Here is a 16126-nt window from a genome sequence, read left to right as displayed (position 1 = left end):
TTGTCCTTGAAATACAAATCAGAATTTTCACAGTACCAGCCGTGACTCCCTGGATGTCCCCAGTTTGGGATGACCCCCACGATGGGTGGGAACTCTCCCGTCCCTCAGGACTGAGCAGAATTTCCCAAAGTTCTCGCTGCCCACAGAGAAATGTTCAAAAATTGCTTGTCCAGAGAAGCTGCAGCTGCCTCTGGACTCCTGGAAGTGTCCAAGGCCGGGTTGGAGCAGCCTGGGCTGGTGGAAGGTGTCCCTGCCCATGGTTTAGATGATTTTTAAGGCCCCTTTCCCACCCAAACCATTCCACGATTCCCTGACTTTTCCTTTACAACAATAATTATTTACCGACTCTGAGAGCAGCTTGTGGTTTAAAACCACAGCTCATCAAAAGCTGCAGAGAAGATAAAAAGAGCCCAAATTCCTCTTCTCAAGGTGATCCTAAGTCCAACTCGTCTGGCTGGCTCCATCTCCTCCTCCCAGGAGCCAAAAGCTTCGGGATGTCGCTCATGGGAATATTACAAGGAGCAGGGACCTGAAATCTCCTGGGCGCTTATCAAGGCTGGAATTGCACACTCAGGACTCCGATTAAAACTCTCTGCCACGGCCGGAGCTGCTCCCAGCTGTGTGCCCAAAACGCCAGAAGCCCTAAACAAATCGGATTTTGACTCATCCCCGCTTTGGAAGGCGGAGTCGGCGCGATGGAGTCGGGAATATTTAATGGATGCAAACCCGGGAGATGAAAGCGGCCTGGCGGGGTCGTGGGCTTTTCATCCGTGCCCAGGATAAACCCATAATAAACATAAACAGTAAACAAAGCAATTTCCCTGCCGGGAACGCGGCCAAATGCAAAGCAAAGCCACAATTCCCGCAGGGAATGGGTAATAAAAGGTGCGGGAATGTCTCGGATCCTCCAGGCAGCCCCAGAAAGCCATAAAAGCTCTCCAGAGCCTTCCTGCCTCTTCCCTTCTCTCCCTAAACCCAGGAGATGCTGCAGCTCCGGCTTCAGCTTGGCAGAATTTGGTGCTGAGGTGGATTTTCGCTGATGACAAAAACTTCTGCAAAAACACCTGGTGGTATTTTTAATTTCTGTGGGACCAAGTTGTTGCAGGGAATAAATCCTTCCCTGTGAAAAACATTCTAACACTATATCCCCACTCGTTTTACAAATAAATCACTTTCTAGCTGACTGCAAACCCACCCAGATTTCCCTTTTTTCCCCTCAGAATTGTGCTTTACTTGCCGCCGCACCAAGCTTTAACCCAAAAAGGCCGTTTGGGACAGGAATGAAGGGGACAAGTGATGCTTGAGGGTCGTCTTTTATTTTATTTTTAAAAGTTTGACCCCTCTGATGCGATTTCTGAGTGCTTGGAGTAAACACACCAACTCCGAGGGGAGTTTTTGTGTAATCTGGGAAGGGGTTTGGTTCAATTAATGAGAAGGGAATTGCAAGAATAAGGAAATTAATTTTGTCATGGGAAATAACCACCTGAACCTGTCCAAGGCACCTTCTCAGCAGCGCCTCAGCCACAGCCCTTTGGAGCCCTTTGGACCTTTTGGAATTCATCACCTTTGATCAGGGAACAGCTTCAGTTGAGATGGCAAAAAACATTAAATTAAACGTTTAATCCAGACCAAACTCCTCCTGTAATAGAACATCAAACTGCCAGCTTTCCACTGTCTTCTGGTGCTTATTAAGAAAAGCCTCCTCCTTAAAATTATTAATTCTTTCATTTACCTCCTTTAATTTCATCCCACTAATGACTGCAGTCGGCACAACCTCATCAACATCTTTAATTACAGTTCAGCCTCATTCTGGACAGGCAGACAAAGACTCCAAGCCAGACTTTTCGGAGATATCAGGAGTTTTAGAGGAGGTTGAGTCACCCGGAGCCTCCAGGCGAAGTTTTCCAAACCTTTTTCCTTCAGGGAGCAAAGCTCCGGAGTCTAAACAGCGCCTTCATCCCGATCCAGGAGGAACAAAGCCTGGAGAAACTCAGCTCAGCCAGACACAACGGCTTAAAACACCCCAAGAAAGGGTTAGAACTAAAAATACTTCAAATTTTAGTCCTTTAATCTCTTTTTCTCATACTTGCTTCCCAACCCAGCGAATTCCAAAGGGAGAAACACTTCCCATCCTTCTGTGCCTCCCCTCCCAGACTCACCGGGGGCCGAGCTCAGCTGCCGGGAGATGCTGTCCCCAAACAGCTCCAGGCTGTCCCCAAATCCTTCCCCGGCTGCTGCTGCTCTCCCTCCGCACTTCCCTGCGGAATCCCAGCTCAGCTCCCTTCTTTTGAAAGGCTTTTCCCCAGGTCTCACACCTTTTACAATCCCCTGTTTGTGCCCCAGCAGGAGGAACCCACTGCGGGGTCCCGTTCTGCCTTTGAAAAGGGGGCTCGGCTTTTAAAAGTTTTCCGCCACTGGAATGTGGCTCGTTCTCCTCTGAAATGATTTGCGCGGTGTTTTCTGGAAGGGGGGAGCTTCCAAAGGCACTGGAAAAGGGGCTGGGAGAGCAAAGAAGGCCAGGCAGACTCGGAGGGTGATGCAGCACGAATTTAATGAGTTGAGGAAGGGAAGGAAGCAAGGTAAAAGTCAGGAACGCATTTCCATGGTCCGGTAAGGACAGAACCCACTCATCCCCCACTCAGCAAGTGGAAATCTTCCTTCTTCGTTGATGAATGACCTGTGCTAATCCAGCCATGCAGAACAATCGCTAACAATTAACATTTTGCCTATTATCAAATACAAAAAAAAGAAAAAAAAAAACAAAACCCAAACAAAACAACCCAAAACAAAACAAAAAGCGGGACAAGGCATTCAATCAGAGAAAAGCACAACAAAACACAAGCAAAGGCATGGCTTGGGGGGATGTCGAACTCCCACAGCTCCTTTAACTCCAGGCTGGGGGTGTCTGGCGTGGCATCCAAAAAGCGCGGCCGGGAGCTCAGTCCTGCTGCAGGAACGGGTCGGGCTTCGCCATTCCTGCTCTTCTTTCTCCTCCCGCCTTAGCAGGGCCCGTAGAAGCCGCTGCGGGAGGGGTTGTAGCGCCGGTAGGGCCGGCTGTAGCCACTGCCCAGCCCGGGGTAGCCAAAGCCCCCCAAGCCCAAGGAGCTGCCCGAGTTGATGGGGACCCCCCCGGCGCTCAGAGCGCTCCCGACGGCGGCGGAGGCCGAGGATCCCACGGTGGTGTTCTGGGGGAAGGAGCTGAGGATGGGCCCGGGCAGGGTGACCACCACGGGGGACGGCTGGATGACCACGGTGGAGTCCTGGCACTGCCGGACACAGGGCTCGTTGCAGCTGTTGGCCAGCGGGGTGGGGCCGCAGGATGTGGGGGCACAGAGGTCGTAGCAGGACATGGCTGTGGCCAGAGGGAATTCTGGAATACAGGAGCCACATTTAGCAGGACAACAGCAGTTCCCAGTATTGAGAATTGAGGAGGAAACCGGATTTTTTAGTGCTTTTTGTGCTCTGGCCGCAGGTGAATTTTCTGCTTGGGCTGCGGTGGGACGTGCTCACGCAACTCTGAACAGGCCCAAGAATTCACTGCTGGTATTTAAGTGCAGCTGCACAACCTTAAAATTTCCTTGGATCCCAAAACTGGATAAATATCCCATTTAATAAATAACCCATTTAATAAAGAACCCATTTAATAAATAACCCACAGACATTTAGCTAACGTGTCTTACTAATGATTTTTATAACTCCCCACCAACACAAAACTCCCTTTTTGGTATAAAACCCCTCCCTCCCTCTGAGAAAAAACTGCCGCAGCGGGAGTGAGGGAAAAACTATCAAATCAAGGCAGAAGTTCGTTGTATAAAGAGAATAAATAGGTTCAAACTCACCTTATTCTCGATGGCCAGGGAGGGAAGAGAAATGGCTGGGAGAGCCTGGAGTTGCTCAGGTTTTTATACCGAGTTTTGAGTTGCCCAACGACTTGGGCCACTCTTTGTGCAAGAAGTGATTTATGGGCCACGACTGATTACAGGCTTTTTTATTTATTTTTTTTTTTCCTCAGTATTTGTGTTTCTTACTGCTTCACTTCCTTATCTTGTGGTTTGTCTATCTGACCACAAGGTGCTTTCATCTTAAAGCATTCCGGGACAGGTTCATTCCTGGGAACACTGCAGTGATTAATTCAGCAGGATTTATGCAGCCTTCAAACCCCTTTGGGACCTGCTTGGTGTCATTAAAGGAGATGAGGCCTCATTTGCATAATGCAAGGTAAATCCTGGGGGAATTCACGGAGAGTTGCAGATCTGGGGAGTCAAGCCGTGAGTATTGAAATTTTTTTTTGATTTTTCGCAGAATCCCGGGATCTCTGAGGTTGGGAAAGACCTCCAGGATCATGGAGTCTAAACTATTCCCAATCCCAGACTCGTCACCAGCCCATCCTTTCCTTGGACCCCTCCAGGCATGGAGAGGCTCTCTAGGAATGGGAGAAGGAATTTTTCCATGGAAAGCGCTGCCCAGGGAGGTTTGGATCTGTCCCATCGCTGGAGCTGTCCCAGGAACGCGGCCACATCGCGGGTGCCCGGTTGGGGGATCAACCACAGGTCGGGATTGATGATCCCGGAGCTCTTTTCCAACCCCAAATCCACCAGCATTGGATACAGGGATTAACCCCCAGGTTCTTGCTCTCCGGGCACTTCCACTCCCGAGACACGTAAATCAGATTTAAATCAGCGCTGTCTCTGCGGGGATCCCCTGGGAAGAGAAACTCGTTTGGCTTTGGGACTTCAAAGTTTATCAGCAGCTTTATTCGAGCGCCACCATGCAAATGTCCCATCCCGGGCACATTTCAGATCCCTGACCTAGATCTGGGTTCTTGTATTTTATTTAATAATACGTTACCAAGATTTGGGGGTGCAGGGCAGTAATTGGGCCGTGAAATTGCTGTCATTGTTTCTATCTGCAGGAATTACAGCTGCTTTATTTTAAATAAAAAATTCAAAGTTTGGTTTGAGCCATCTCATATTTCAGGAGGATTCTCCAAAAAAAAAATTCCTTGCCTGTTTTTAGCTCCATAAATATTTCTCCGTATTTTAAAATATTTCCTCTCTAGGAGTTAGTTGAGGAATTAATTTGCATAACACCATCCACAGTTTCCTTTCATATTTTTTAAAAAATTTCATCATTCTTTTTATTCCTCCTTCATCTGAGCTTTGCTTGGAAAACACAAAACGCGTTTAAAATCCAGCTGTGAATTTAAAAACGGATCTGGCAACATTTTCAGATCTTTTTGGAGCCTTGTAAATTACAAAAAATATTGTTCTAACTCCAGCCTTTATTTTATTGCAGGCTCAGAATGACTTACTGGCCTGATTTTGAGATGAATTAACGCGAGCGAATTAAGAGTTCACAGATTTTTTGTCATCAAGGCCAGACTTAAATATTCAGATTACAATCAAGACATTTTGCATAATGTGAGAACATCCTCCTGAGACACCTGCGAGTGACTAAACGTCTGAAAAAAAGTGATTTTTAATCAAAATGTAAAGTAAAGTCTCCAGGCACAGAAGTGACCCCAAAATCCATGGAGGAACAGATGGAATTTTTCTGGCGGGAGTGGCATCTGCGATTCGTTTCGGACTGAGATTAATTAGCTGGTTAAGAAGAATTAGTGGCACAGGGAGATGTGAAATCCTCCATTTTCACACCTGACTGGAGCTCATCTCGCTGTTAATTTTATTCAGATTCTGTCACGAACGGCTTTAAAATCACCCAGGTTTGAGGTTTGATTTGGCATCTTACTCTGGATTTATAAACTTAAAAAAATTTCTGTTATGATTTCTGGTTTTGTCCAAAAATTAATGTCACTGACTCCTGGAGGGATCTGTAGAGAATTCCTGCAAGGAGCCGCGGTTGTGTGGAATTCCCAGCTGGAATTCTGCTTGGACCAGCAGAAAACAGCACCAAAAATTAATTCACACTGCAGGGGAGAAATTATTTACTCACCAGAAGCTCTGCAAAACAACACGCCCAAAAAAGGGAGGGTTTTGTTTGTTTTTCAGACCTGTTTTTCGCCAGCCTTCAAATGCAAATTTTTAATTACCTTTCAAATTGGATGAGTGCAATTAGCGCTGCCCTGGGCGCCGGCTCCACCTTCCTCACAGAACGACGTTTGGTGCCACCGAGGCTGGTGGATGTGGGATTCTGATCCATCCCCTGGGAGCCAGGATTTGCCTGGAATAATCGGGATAAACCCTTTCTTTTCCATGAGAAAACCTGGTTTTTGCTGCCATCGCATCCCAAACCCCCGATTTCCCGTTTATTTCCTTCGCTCATTCAGGAAGGAACATCTGGACCACGGGACATCTTCCACCACCCCAGGTTGCTCCAAGCCCGGTCCAGCCTGGCCTTGGACACTTCCAGGAGTGGGGAATTCATGGAATAACCTGAGCCAGAGCCTTCTCATCCTCACAGGGAACAATTCCTTCCCAAAAATCCCATCTAAACCCACTTTCTGTCATTCTGAAACAAAAATTCTTGTCCTGTCACTCCCTGCCCTTGCCCAAAGTCCCTCAGATCCCTCAGATCCCTCAGATCCCTCAGATCCCTCAGATCCCTCAGATCCCTCAGGTCCTGGAAGGTCCCAGTGAAGCCACCCCAAAGCTTCTCCTCTCCAGGCTGAATTCCTGCAACCTCTGCTGCCCCTTTTCACTGTATAAAACAGAGGAAAATCTCATTAGAAACCCCAGCTTTTTGCTAAAACTTTCTCAAGTTTTTCTGAAAAATATCAGGAGACTCGGAGCGTGATGCAGCGCGACTTTAATGAGAGCAAAACAGCAGAATAAAAAAGTACAAAGAGTGGGGAGATATTTCTGCCATTCAGCAGGAGCTGTTACGGCTTTTCATCCTGGGATTCTTCTCTCTGGACTGAGGCCACAAAGCGACAGGAAATAAAATTATTTCATCAGAAATATCAAAGAACAAGACAAGCAAAGGTTTGAGGAGCTCCCACATCTCCGTGAACCTCGGGCGGAGTTGTGGGTGTCTCCCACCACATCTGGAGCGGGATCCAGGGGTGCTCCGGCATTCCCGGCTGTTTTATCCCACTTTTCCCTTAGCACGGCTCCCCAAAGCGAGAGCCATAGCGGCGGGAGGGCCGGCTGTACCCAAATCCCCCAAACAACCCCCCAAATCCTGAGGAGGAGCCGCCCGAGTTGATGGGGACCCCCTCGGAGCTGAGGGTGCTGCCCACGGCGGCGGAGGCCGAGGATCCCACGGCGGTGTTCTGGGGGAAGGAGCTGAGGATGGGCCCGGGCAGGGTGACCACCACAGGAGAGGGTTGGATCACGTAGGTGGAGTCCTGGCACTGCCGGACACAGGGCTCGGTGCAGCTGTTGGCCAGCGGCGTGGGGCCGCAGGACGTGGGTGGACACACCTCGTGGGAGGACATTCCTTGGGCAAGGAATTAAAGGCTGTCAGGGAGCTGCAAGAAAGAGATCTTTATTACCAAAAAAACCACCTTATTACCAAAAAACCCCACATTTTTAAGGAGTTAGGCCTGGTTTTGATAGCGAGTTTTAAGGAATTAGCGATTGGTCGCGTTCCGTTTTAGCAGTGACGAATGTCATCCAACCGAGCGCTCAGAGGTGAGCGGTGCAATGGTTAAATAACAAAATAGCAAAAAAACCTACAAAATAACAAATAAAAGAACAACAAAATAACAAAACTGCAAAATAGCAAAATAACAAAATAGCAAAAAATAAAACAAAATAACAAAATAACAAAACAGCAAAAAAATAAAACAAAATAACAAAATAACAAAATAGCAAAAAATAAAACAAAATAACAAAATAACAAAATAGCAAAAAAATAAAACAAAATAACAAAATAACAAAATAGCAAAAAATAAAACAAAATAACAAAATAACAAAATAGCAAAAAATAAAACAAAATAACAAAATAACAAAATAGCAAATAACAACAAAATAACAAAATTGCAAAATAACAAAATAGCAAAGTAACAAATAAAATGACAAAATAACAAATAACAAATCAACAAAAATAAAAAATAACTTGTTTTTCTACCTCCGACTCAGCTGATTCACTTTCCCACAGCCCTTTTCTACGTAGCCGAAGTAGCAGGCCTGAGCCAGGATTTTAAAAGAGTAATAAGGTTTAACCTCTATGCAATAAAACCCCAATTTCAAAGCTGTGTCAATTTTCTAAAATTCGTCCAGGGGGGTGAGAGATGCCCAAGCAGCCCCAGAAGGTGGGGAGAGGTCAGCACTCATCAGATCCAATCCCTCACCACCCCCTGCCAGCCATGAAATGCTTTTTTTGGGGGTGGATGTGGATTAATGTTGGTGTTCTCCTTCCCTCCGCACTCCCTTTCTCAGGATTTGGGCTTTGTTTCCCCCCTGGAGGAGGCATTAAACTGAATTTTGCCCTTTTTTCCTGCCTCCAGAAGCGGTGATTAAACATTCCCTGTGTCGCTGCTGGGTTTGAGTTCCTGGAGCAAATGTTGCTGCAGGATAAAGCTGCTTTTTTTGTTTTGGAGAGACATTCCCAATATCCTCCAAGCCCTGTCTCGTCACCCTCTGTTTCACAAGTAAATAAACGAAATAAATTCACTAAATAAAGCCTTTCTTCTGGGTAGAAATAAATCAATTCCTAATTTCCCTTCAAGGTAGAAAGGAAAACAACAACAACAAAATACAATAAAAGCAGCCATCAAAGTGGCACTTTAGCATTAAAAAGAGGTTCAGACTCACCTGTTCCCGGGGTGAGGGAGGCAGGAGAAGTGGCTGGAAAAGGCTTCTGTCCTGCAGGTTTTTATACCCGATCCAGAGCCACTTCCTATGCATGGAATTCCATAATGATCCTTTCTTTCGCATGCAAAACCCCTCCGAACTGATCGGCTCCTGCTGTTTCGAAATCTCCCCTTGGGATTTCTCCCTTTTCCTGTTCCCTTTCCCATTCCAGAGCTTTCATCTTCATTCCTCTGCTCCCGATTAATTGTTTGGGAGGCTGCGGCGACTCGGGTGAATTACAGCATCAATTAAGTCGCCTCCCGAGGCCAGCGGACGTTTTAGGCTTGGTTTTAGTCGTTAAGACCCTGCTCCAGGGGAGGGTTGTGATGTTTAGTCCTCGTTCAAGACTTCACTCCTTTATGTGAATAATCTTATTTTTTTTCCCCCTGATGTGGAGCCTCAGCGTTTCATTCCAAGCTTTACCGCAAGATGCGGAGTAGATATTCCCAAATTTCCCGCTCCCCACAGCTGAGAGGAGCAGCACTTTTCCCCGAGGATTGCAAAGCTGGAAGAAAATTAAACCCAGAATTGCTGAGCAACACCTTCCGAAATTGCTTTGGCCGAGCCACAGCCAATCCAAACACCCACAACCCTGCATTTCTTTACCCAAATATGAATTTTAATATCATTTCCATGCCCGAGTCACCCCCATTCCCCCCCCCCGCAATCCCGGGAATTTTCAGGACAGATTAAACTCGAAGCTGGATGTCGGAGATGAATTCAAATTCTGGGGTTTAGAGGCTGGGCGATGCCAGACGACAGCGTCAGGAGAAGCTGCACCCCGGCTCTTCATCCCATTTGTCACGGCTCGATTTGTCCCTGCTGGAAATTCCTGCACGGGAAGGATGCAAAAAGAAAAAAACCGGGATCGGGAGCACTCAGCAAAAGATAGGAATTCACTCGGAATGAAGAGGCTTTGCACAAAGGCTTCAGAGGAAAGAAGGACTTCAAAGCTCCCAACACGTCTCGCTGATGGTTCCAATATGCAAAATTTTGTCTCCCCGAGGTTCCAGGGACGTGCGGAGACCTCAGCGCCCGCATCCCCTGGGTAAGAACCTCAATCAAAGCCGGCGAGTCAGGAGCACTCAAAGGACTTCAAGGTAAAAGCCGTCAGAAATTTTAGTTATTTTATTAAACCTTTCTGTAGTTTATCTTTAAAATAATAATAATAATAAAATTAATTCAAAACGTCATCTCCTTAAAATCCTTTAACTCCTCCCTTTTTTTCTCCACAAGAAAATTCTCTCATTGTTTGGAGTCTTTTCTACAAGAAGATTCTCCTACGAAAGGTTTTTCTATAAAAGGAGAGTCTTTCTCCTCCTGCTCCTCAAAATCTCCACAACCCGAGAGCCCGTGATCTTTCCAGATATGTCACAAAATTCATTCCTTCCAGTAGGAATCACTCCCAAGAAAAATTCTCTTCCCTTTCATCCGCAAAACTGAGATAAGGCAGGAACGCTTCCTCCTCCTCCTCCTCCTCATCCTCCCCTCCAGGCACAGAAACTGCTGCTCTTGGAGGGGAGATCCCATTTTGGGGAAAGCCTCATTAGCAGCCTGGCAGGGTTTCCAGTTCCCTAATTAACACCCGGAGTTCATCCAGGAGGTTGGGAGCCCTTGGATGGGGAAGCAGGACAGGACAACTGCTGTTGGTGGAATTCCACACTCCCCACACTCAATTAACACCTCCGGAGCTCCCGGCACAGGCGAGGCACCACGGAGCTGACAAATTACTGCGTGAATTGAAATTTGTAGCGTTGTGTCGGCTCCGGAGCCCAGGGTGTGATGGAACAAAGCGCTGAAATGAACCCCAGGTCCCGGAGATGAAAGAAGCTTTGAGGGAGGTTTTTCATCTCAAGCCAGGCTGGTTCATAAAGCATGAGCAATTTAACTCCTGGGGACAGCTCAACCTGCTGCAGACATTATTTGTATAACTGAGTTACTGGAATGCCCCAAACCTCCCTAACAAGAGAATTTCTCCCATTTTTTTTCCCCAAAAACTGAGTGGTTTAGTGCCTTCAGTGGATGCTGCAAATCTAATTCAGATCCTGGAGATGCTCTGAGTTCTCCACGCTCCAGGCTGAAGATTCCCAATATTCCCGACTCCCCCAAATTATTGATGATCTACTCAGTGATAAATCTCACCCCGAAAAAGTTTCAAATAAGAACAGGAGGGGAGGGAAGAAACCAGCAGGAGACCAGGAGGTTACGATAAAAGCATCATTTTATTAATCCCAACGAGAGGATTAAAACCCTGCAAAGCACCAGAGGTCGGTGTGGGGGGAAAGGCTCAGCTCAGGGGGACGCGTTCCACAGGCAGAGCTCTTCTTCCAGCGCCCCCTGAGAACCACGTCCCACCCACTCCCTAAATTCAAAACTTTACACCGGGTAGCACCAAATACACCGAGCAGCAGAGCTACAAACCGGGTCAGAAACACACAGGAGCGAGACAGGAGCGCCGGCCTCATTCCGGGGGCTGACTGACTCCGATCTGACATCGCTTTTGGCACCGGGAGCTCAGTCCTGCTGCAGGAACGGGTCGGGCTTCGCCATTCCTGCTCTTCTTTCTCCTCCCGCCTTAGCAGGGCCCGTAGAAGCCGCTGCGGGAGGGGTTGTAGCGCCGGTAGGGCCGGCTGTAGCCACTGCCCAGCCCGGGGTAGCCAAAGCCCCCCAAGCCCAAGGAGCTGCCCGAGTTGATGGGGACCCCCCCGGCGCTCAGAGCGCTCCCGACGGCGGCGGAGGCCGAGGATCCCACGGTGGTGTTCTGGGGGAAGGAGCTGAGGATGGGCCCGGGCAGGGTGACCACCACGGGGGACGGCTGGATGACCACGGTGGAGTCCTGGCACTGCCGGACACAGGGCTCGTTGCAGCTGTTGGCCAGCGGGGTGGGGCCGCAGGACGTGGGGGGACATCGCTCGTAGCAGGACATGGCTCGGGATGAGGTCTGGAACACAGGAGCACACCTGAGTGCACGGCAGGAGTCGTGCCACACCTGCTCGGTTCAGCTACAACTTTCCAAGGAGCCTTTTAGGAGCTGAGCCACGAGCTGAGGAGGAAACCAAACTCTTAAATAAAGACAGACAGAGGCTGAAACGTCCTCTGGGTGATGTCGGTGATCCGGGGAAGAACTGGCAGCAGAACAAAAGAGACAAACCTGTATCATTAATTTAATTGCAGGGATTTTGATTGCGTGTCTGGAGAGACCCAGCTCTGTGCCTCCAGAGCGTTGCAGCAGCAGCAATTAGGAGCGAAACCCAGCCACAAATGTACCTGTGGAGAGATTTCCATGGGCAGCTGGAAAAATGAAAGGGAGGATTCATTTCCAGGCTCCGACTTTGCCTACAAAGAGGTACAAATTTCAATTAGGTACAAATTTTAATGTTTCATTAAGCAGCCTCGGAGAGGAGGTCTTTGAAACCTGTCCCAGACAGCTCATCCATGGATGTGAGAAAAGGCAGGAGTTCCATGCACGTCCCTGGGTTTTATCTGCACCGCAGCATTGAAAACAAAATTCTCGGATTTCTGGGGGATGCTCAGCTCTGCTCTGGTTTTCCCCTTCTCTCCCTTTATCCCCACAATCCCTGATCCAAACATTCCAGGAGATGTCATTGCACTCTGGAACAAAATCTCCACACTTGTTGACCCAGCTGACATTCCAGGATGGAAAAGACCCTCCAAGATATAAAATGCTGCTGAAATATAACCGAGCTCCTGGATTTTCTGTTTTGATGAACAGTTGGAGTTTAAAAGGACCTCTAAAGATCCAAGAGTTCCAACCCCTTGCACAGTTATTCCACCCATTCAGTTTGTTCATCTTTATTAGTTCTAATATTTTCTATGTCATTTAACACGACTGAAATCCCACATTTGGATAAATTTCTATCACCAGTTCAAGGATCTCTGTAACCAAATCAGGACTCCAGAAATTCCACGATTCCAACAGCAAACCCCCAACTTTTTAAAGAGAAAAAGTCTCCCCCCCACCCAAAGAATGCAGCAAGCAGCAGAACACTGTGGGGGGAAAAAAACCCAGATTATTAAAAGGCAAGAACTCAGCAAACAGAAAAAGAGAAGTGGATTTGAACTAACCTTGCTCACAAAAGAGGAAAGAGAGAAGAGAAGTGGCAGGAAGGAGTTGGGTTGAGTTGGTTTTTATACCTCAGCCCTGATGGCCTGGGGACCACAGACAGCCTTTGTACCTGGAATTAATTCCCAACGAGTATGTCCTGAATGTCAAATGTTCCCCCTGATTAAATGTCTTTTCCTCACTGCTTATTTACTTTGTTTTTATTTCCTTATCTTCTGACAGATTCCGTCCTGCAGGTTTCTCTCATCTCGGGAATTAGGGACCAAATTTATTCCAGAGCCACCTTTCAGTCACAACAAAATCCAGACTCCAGCGTATGTTTGACTTTAGTCATAAAGAAAAATACTAAGAATGTCTATAATACATAATTCATCATTCCAAGGCGTTCTTTTATTAAGGGTATGAGTGTAAATCCTTAATAAATTCCTGTCTCCTCCGATGCTCACCAGGCTCTGCCTCCAGCCCGGCGTCGGAACAATCTCAATTCTGGGTTTGGGGAAGGCTAAAGAGCACATCCAGCCCTGAGATCCCACAGAACCCAGGCAGGAAGTGCCAGAGTTGTGGAATTCAGAGACAAATTCCTGCTTTATCCCACACAATTCGGATGGTTTTATGCTGTTAAATTGGGGTAACGCAGTTTGGGGCACAGCTGGAAGAACGAGGGGAAATTTAACCCTGGTTTATCAGTTCCTTTACAGAGGGAACCTCCAAGCCCCTTGTGCACCATCCCAGCTCACAAACACCAGAATTATGAAATCACGGAATGTTTTGGGCAGGAAGGGACCTTAAAGCTCATCCTGTGCCAATCCGGTGATCCCAGGTTGCTCCAAGCCTCGTCCAGCCTGGCCTGGGATAATTCCAGGGGAGGGGAATCCATGGAACCAGGGGGTGGCCACCCCCACAGGGAAGAATTCCTTCCCAAATCCAACCTAAACTTCACCTCTTCCAGTTTTACCCCTTTTCCTCCTTGTCCTGTCACTCCAAGCCCTTGGAAATTCTCTCCCCGTGTTTCTTTTTGGCTCACAATTAGGTCACCCCAAAGCTTCTCCAAGCTTGGAAAAGTCCTCAGAGATTTTTTTTTTTGTTGAGATGTGAACATTTTAATTGAGGATTGTTTGTAACTGGGTCAGACTGGGAATGGCACACAAAGGAGTTTTGGCTCCTCTTGGATTTGGTCTTGGATCCCAAGGCAGCCACAAGTGAACAAATTGCTGAGGAGCTGGAAAAAAATTGTCTTTATTAGACTGTGCTTGAAGTAATTTCATGTTGCCATTATTAAAGCCGGTCTAAAAGTACCAGAAATTAAAAGTAGCCATAAATTGGGAAGATGAAAGAATTTCTAATGGGTGGATGATGCTTCTCACGCAACGCCAGCCTAAACCTAGACTGGAAAACAAAAGCAGGACAATTCCTTTATCAAGAAAAGGTTCCACTTGCAAAAATATGTGTGGGAACTAATTAATGCAAAATAAAAATAAAAAGATGCTTCATTAACGCCATAAAGTCAAAAATATCCACCCCTCATGACAATCATTTGCATTGTGGGATTAATAGATAAAATAGATTAAATAGATAAAATAGATAAATTAGATTAAATAGATTAAATAGATTAAATAGGTAAAATAGATTAAATAATCTGTTGGTGGTAGATACAGAATACACGTTTTCAAATCCCCCTATAAATGTTTTAATAAATTTAAATAAATACTATTTTTTAAAAATAAAAACAGATTTAAACTGACTTTTGAAACCCCCATATTTACCAATTTAACACCATCATAAAATTGTTACAGCACAGAAACATTTTACATAACATTTTTATCAGCAAGTGCCACATCTGGGGTGTCACTTGGCCACGAGTATTTGTTTTTATTTGTAAAAAACAGAAAAAAAGAATCTCATCACAAAAATAACCACAGCGGTTCTGCCTCGCGCCAACGCCCTCCACCCTCGGATTCCTCGCGGATCCCAGGGAACAGCTCATCCCACCAGCCCCTCCGATCATTTGTTTGGAAAATTTGCCTCTTGGAAAGCTCTTTCCAAGCCCTCCTCTCACCCTGGGATGTTTTAATTTTCCAACTTTTGGTTTTTTGGGTGTTGCTGCCCTGAGCCGTGGATGGAAAGCAGAGGGGCGGCTCCGATCTCCGCTCCTGGCGACCAGGGAGCTGTGCCAGGGAGATTTGGGCTGGATATTTGTGGAAAATTTCCCAAAAACCCAAGAGCTTTCCCTCGAGCTCCTCAAATATTTATATCTCAGCTCCAGATTGATTTAATTTTCAAATAGATTTTATTTCACGGTTTTAGTCTTCTTGGATCCCTTTGTTTCTGCCTTATTAATATTCATTCAGATTCTCAAGGGTTTCAAAGATGCCAAACAGGGGACAAGATCTGAAATCCCTCAAGCTTAAACATTACAATTGTACTTTTAGATACATAGGTGGGATAAAAAAATTGGGGAAAAATATTCTAGAAAGAGAAATATATTTGTGAACCTGTTCAGTGCCTCTCAAGAGTGCAAGAACCAACAATATTATTTTTATCAGGTGAGTTGTGGTGACTTTTGGATGCACATTTTCCCCTGTGAAATCCTTGCATAGATTTTCAAATAATTCTGCCCCCAGGGGAGCTGAAAAGGAGATAAAAACCACAATGAGACTCAAAATCGGATGCAACATCAGTTTAATGATAAAAAGTCAAGTAGCATTCAGCAAAAACAAAGGGAAAATATATCTTTATGAAGGGAATAGAAGCCACTGACACCATTCCAACTGAGAGACAGCAAGCAAGACTCCACCTTTCCGTAATTCCTGAGTGAAACCCCTCCACTGGCTGCTGGCGATTACAGCATTAAACCACGTCAGCATGAAATGCAAAATCACAAAGACAAGGAAACTCTTCAAAAGCAGGACTTTCAAGGCTGAAACAGGTTGGCCAAGTGTCCAGACAGCCCCTCCCTCCCTCCCTCCTTGGCAGGAGGAGGGCTCGAGGGGGCCCAAGGCCTCTGGAAACGCTGGCCAGCAGCTGCGGCCTCAGTGCGGCCCCTGGCCTGGGGCTTCCTGGCGGAGGCACTGGCTGGACGTCCGGCCCGGCTCTAGCAGGGCAGGCACCTGCGGCCACAGTAGCGGCCACCGAGGCCAGAGAGCCCCGAGAGCCCAAAGCCCCCCGAGTTGATGGGCACTCCCTCCTCGCTCAGGATGCTGCCCACGGCGGCGGAGGTGGAGGATCCCACGGCGGTGTTCTGGGGGAAGGAGCTGAGGATGGGCCCGGGCAGGGTGACCACCACGGG

General features: G+C 47.0%; 3 protein-coding genes across 3 annotated transcripts; all 3 read right to left on the bottom strand.

Moving 5' to 3' along the window:
* Window positions 1-2548: 2548 nt before the first annotated feature.
* On the bottom strand, window positions 2549-3919 carry LOC107214703 (feather keratin 4-like). The gene is made up of 2 exons (XM_015650329.2): window positions 3840-3919; window positions 2549-3370 (listed from the first exon to the last, which is right to left on the bottom strand). The coding sequence occupies exon 2, from the start codon at window positions 3348-3350 to the stop codon at window positions 3000-3002; it is 351 nt and encodes a 116-aa protein (XP_015505815.1). The 5' UTR covers window positions 3351-3370; window positions 3840-3919; the 3' UTR covers window positions 2549-2999.
* A 1379-nt stretch (window positions 3920-5298) lies between these two features.
* Window positions 5299-7627, bottom strand: LOC107214704 (feather beta keratin-like). Its single transcript, XM_015650331.1, has one exon. It carries the CDS (start codon window positions 7394-7396, stop codon window positions 7061-7063), a length of 336 nt encoding a protein of 111 aa, XP_015505817.1. The 5' UTR covers window positions 7397-7627; the 3' UTR covers window positions 5299-7060.
* Window positions 7628-11282: 3655 nt separating this feature from the next.
* LOC107214646 (feather keratin 4-like) lies at window positions 11283-11682 on the bottom strand. The gene has a single exon (XM_015650230.3). It carries the CDS (start codon window positions 11680-11682, stop codon window positions 11332-11334), a length of 351 nt encoding a protein of 116 aa, XP_015505716.1. The 3' UTR covers window positions 11283-11331.
* Between the last annotated feature and the right edge of the window lie 4444 nt (window positions 11683-16126).

This window comes from Parus major, chromosome 25LG2 (assembly GCF_001522545.3).
Source record: "Parus major isolate Abel chromosome 25LG2, Parus_major1.1, whole genome shotgun sequence".
In the NCBI taxonomy this organism is placed as follows: domain Eukaryota; kingdom Metazoa; phylum Chordata; class Aves; order Passeriformes; family Paridae; genus Parus; species Parus major.
This window is presented reverse-complemented; position numbering and strand designations above follow the sequence as displayed.

What these genes read in the sequence shown, in the direction of transcription:
- LOC107214703 (XM_015650329.2), bottom strand. Translation starts at nt 3,350, where the DNA reads ATGTCCTGCTACGACCTCTGTGCCCCCACATCCTGCGGCCCCACCCCG.
- LOC107214646 (XM_015650230.3), bottom strand. Translation starts at nt 11,682, where the DNA reads ATGTCCTGCTACGAGCGATGTCCCCCCACGTCCTGCGGCCCCACCCCG.
- LOC107214704 (XM_015650331.1), bottom strand. Translation starts at nt 7,396, where the DNA reads ATGTCCTCCCACGAGGTGTGTCCACCCACGTCCTGCGGCCCCACGCCG.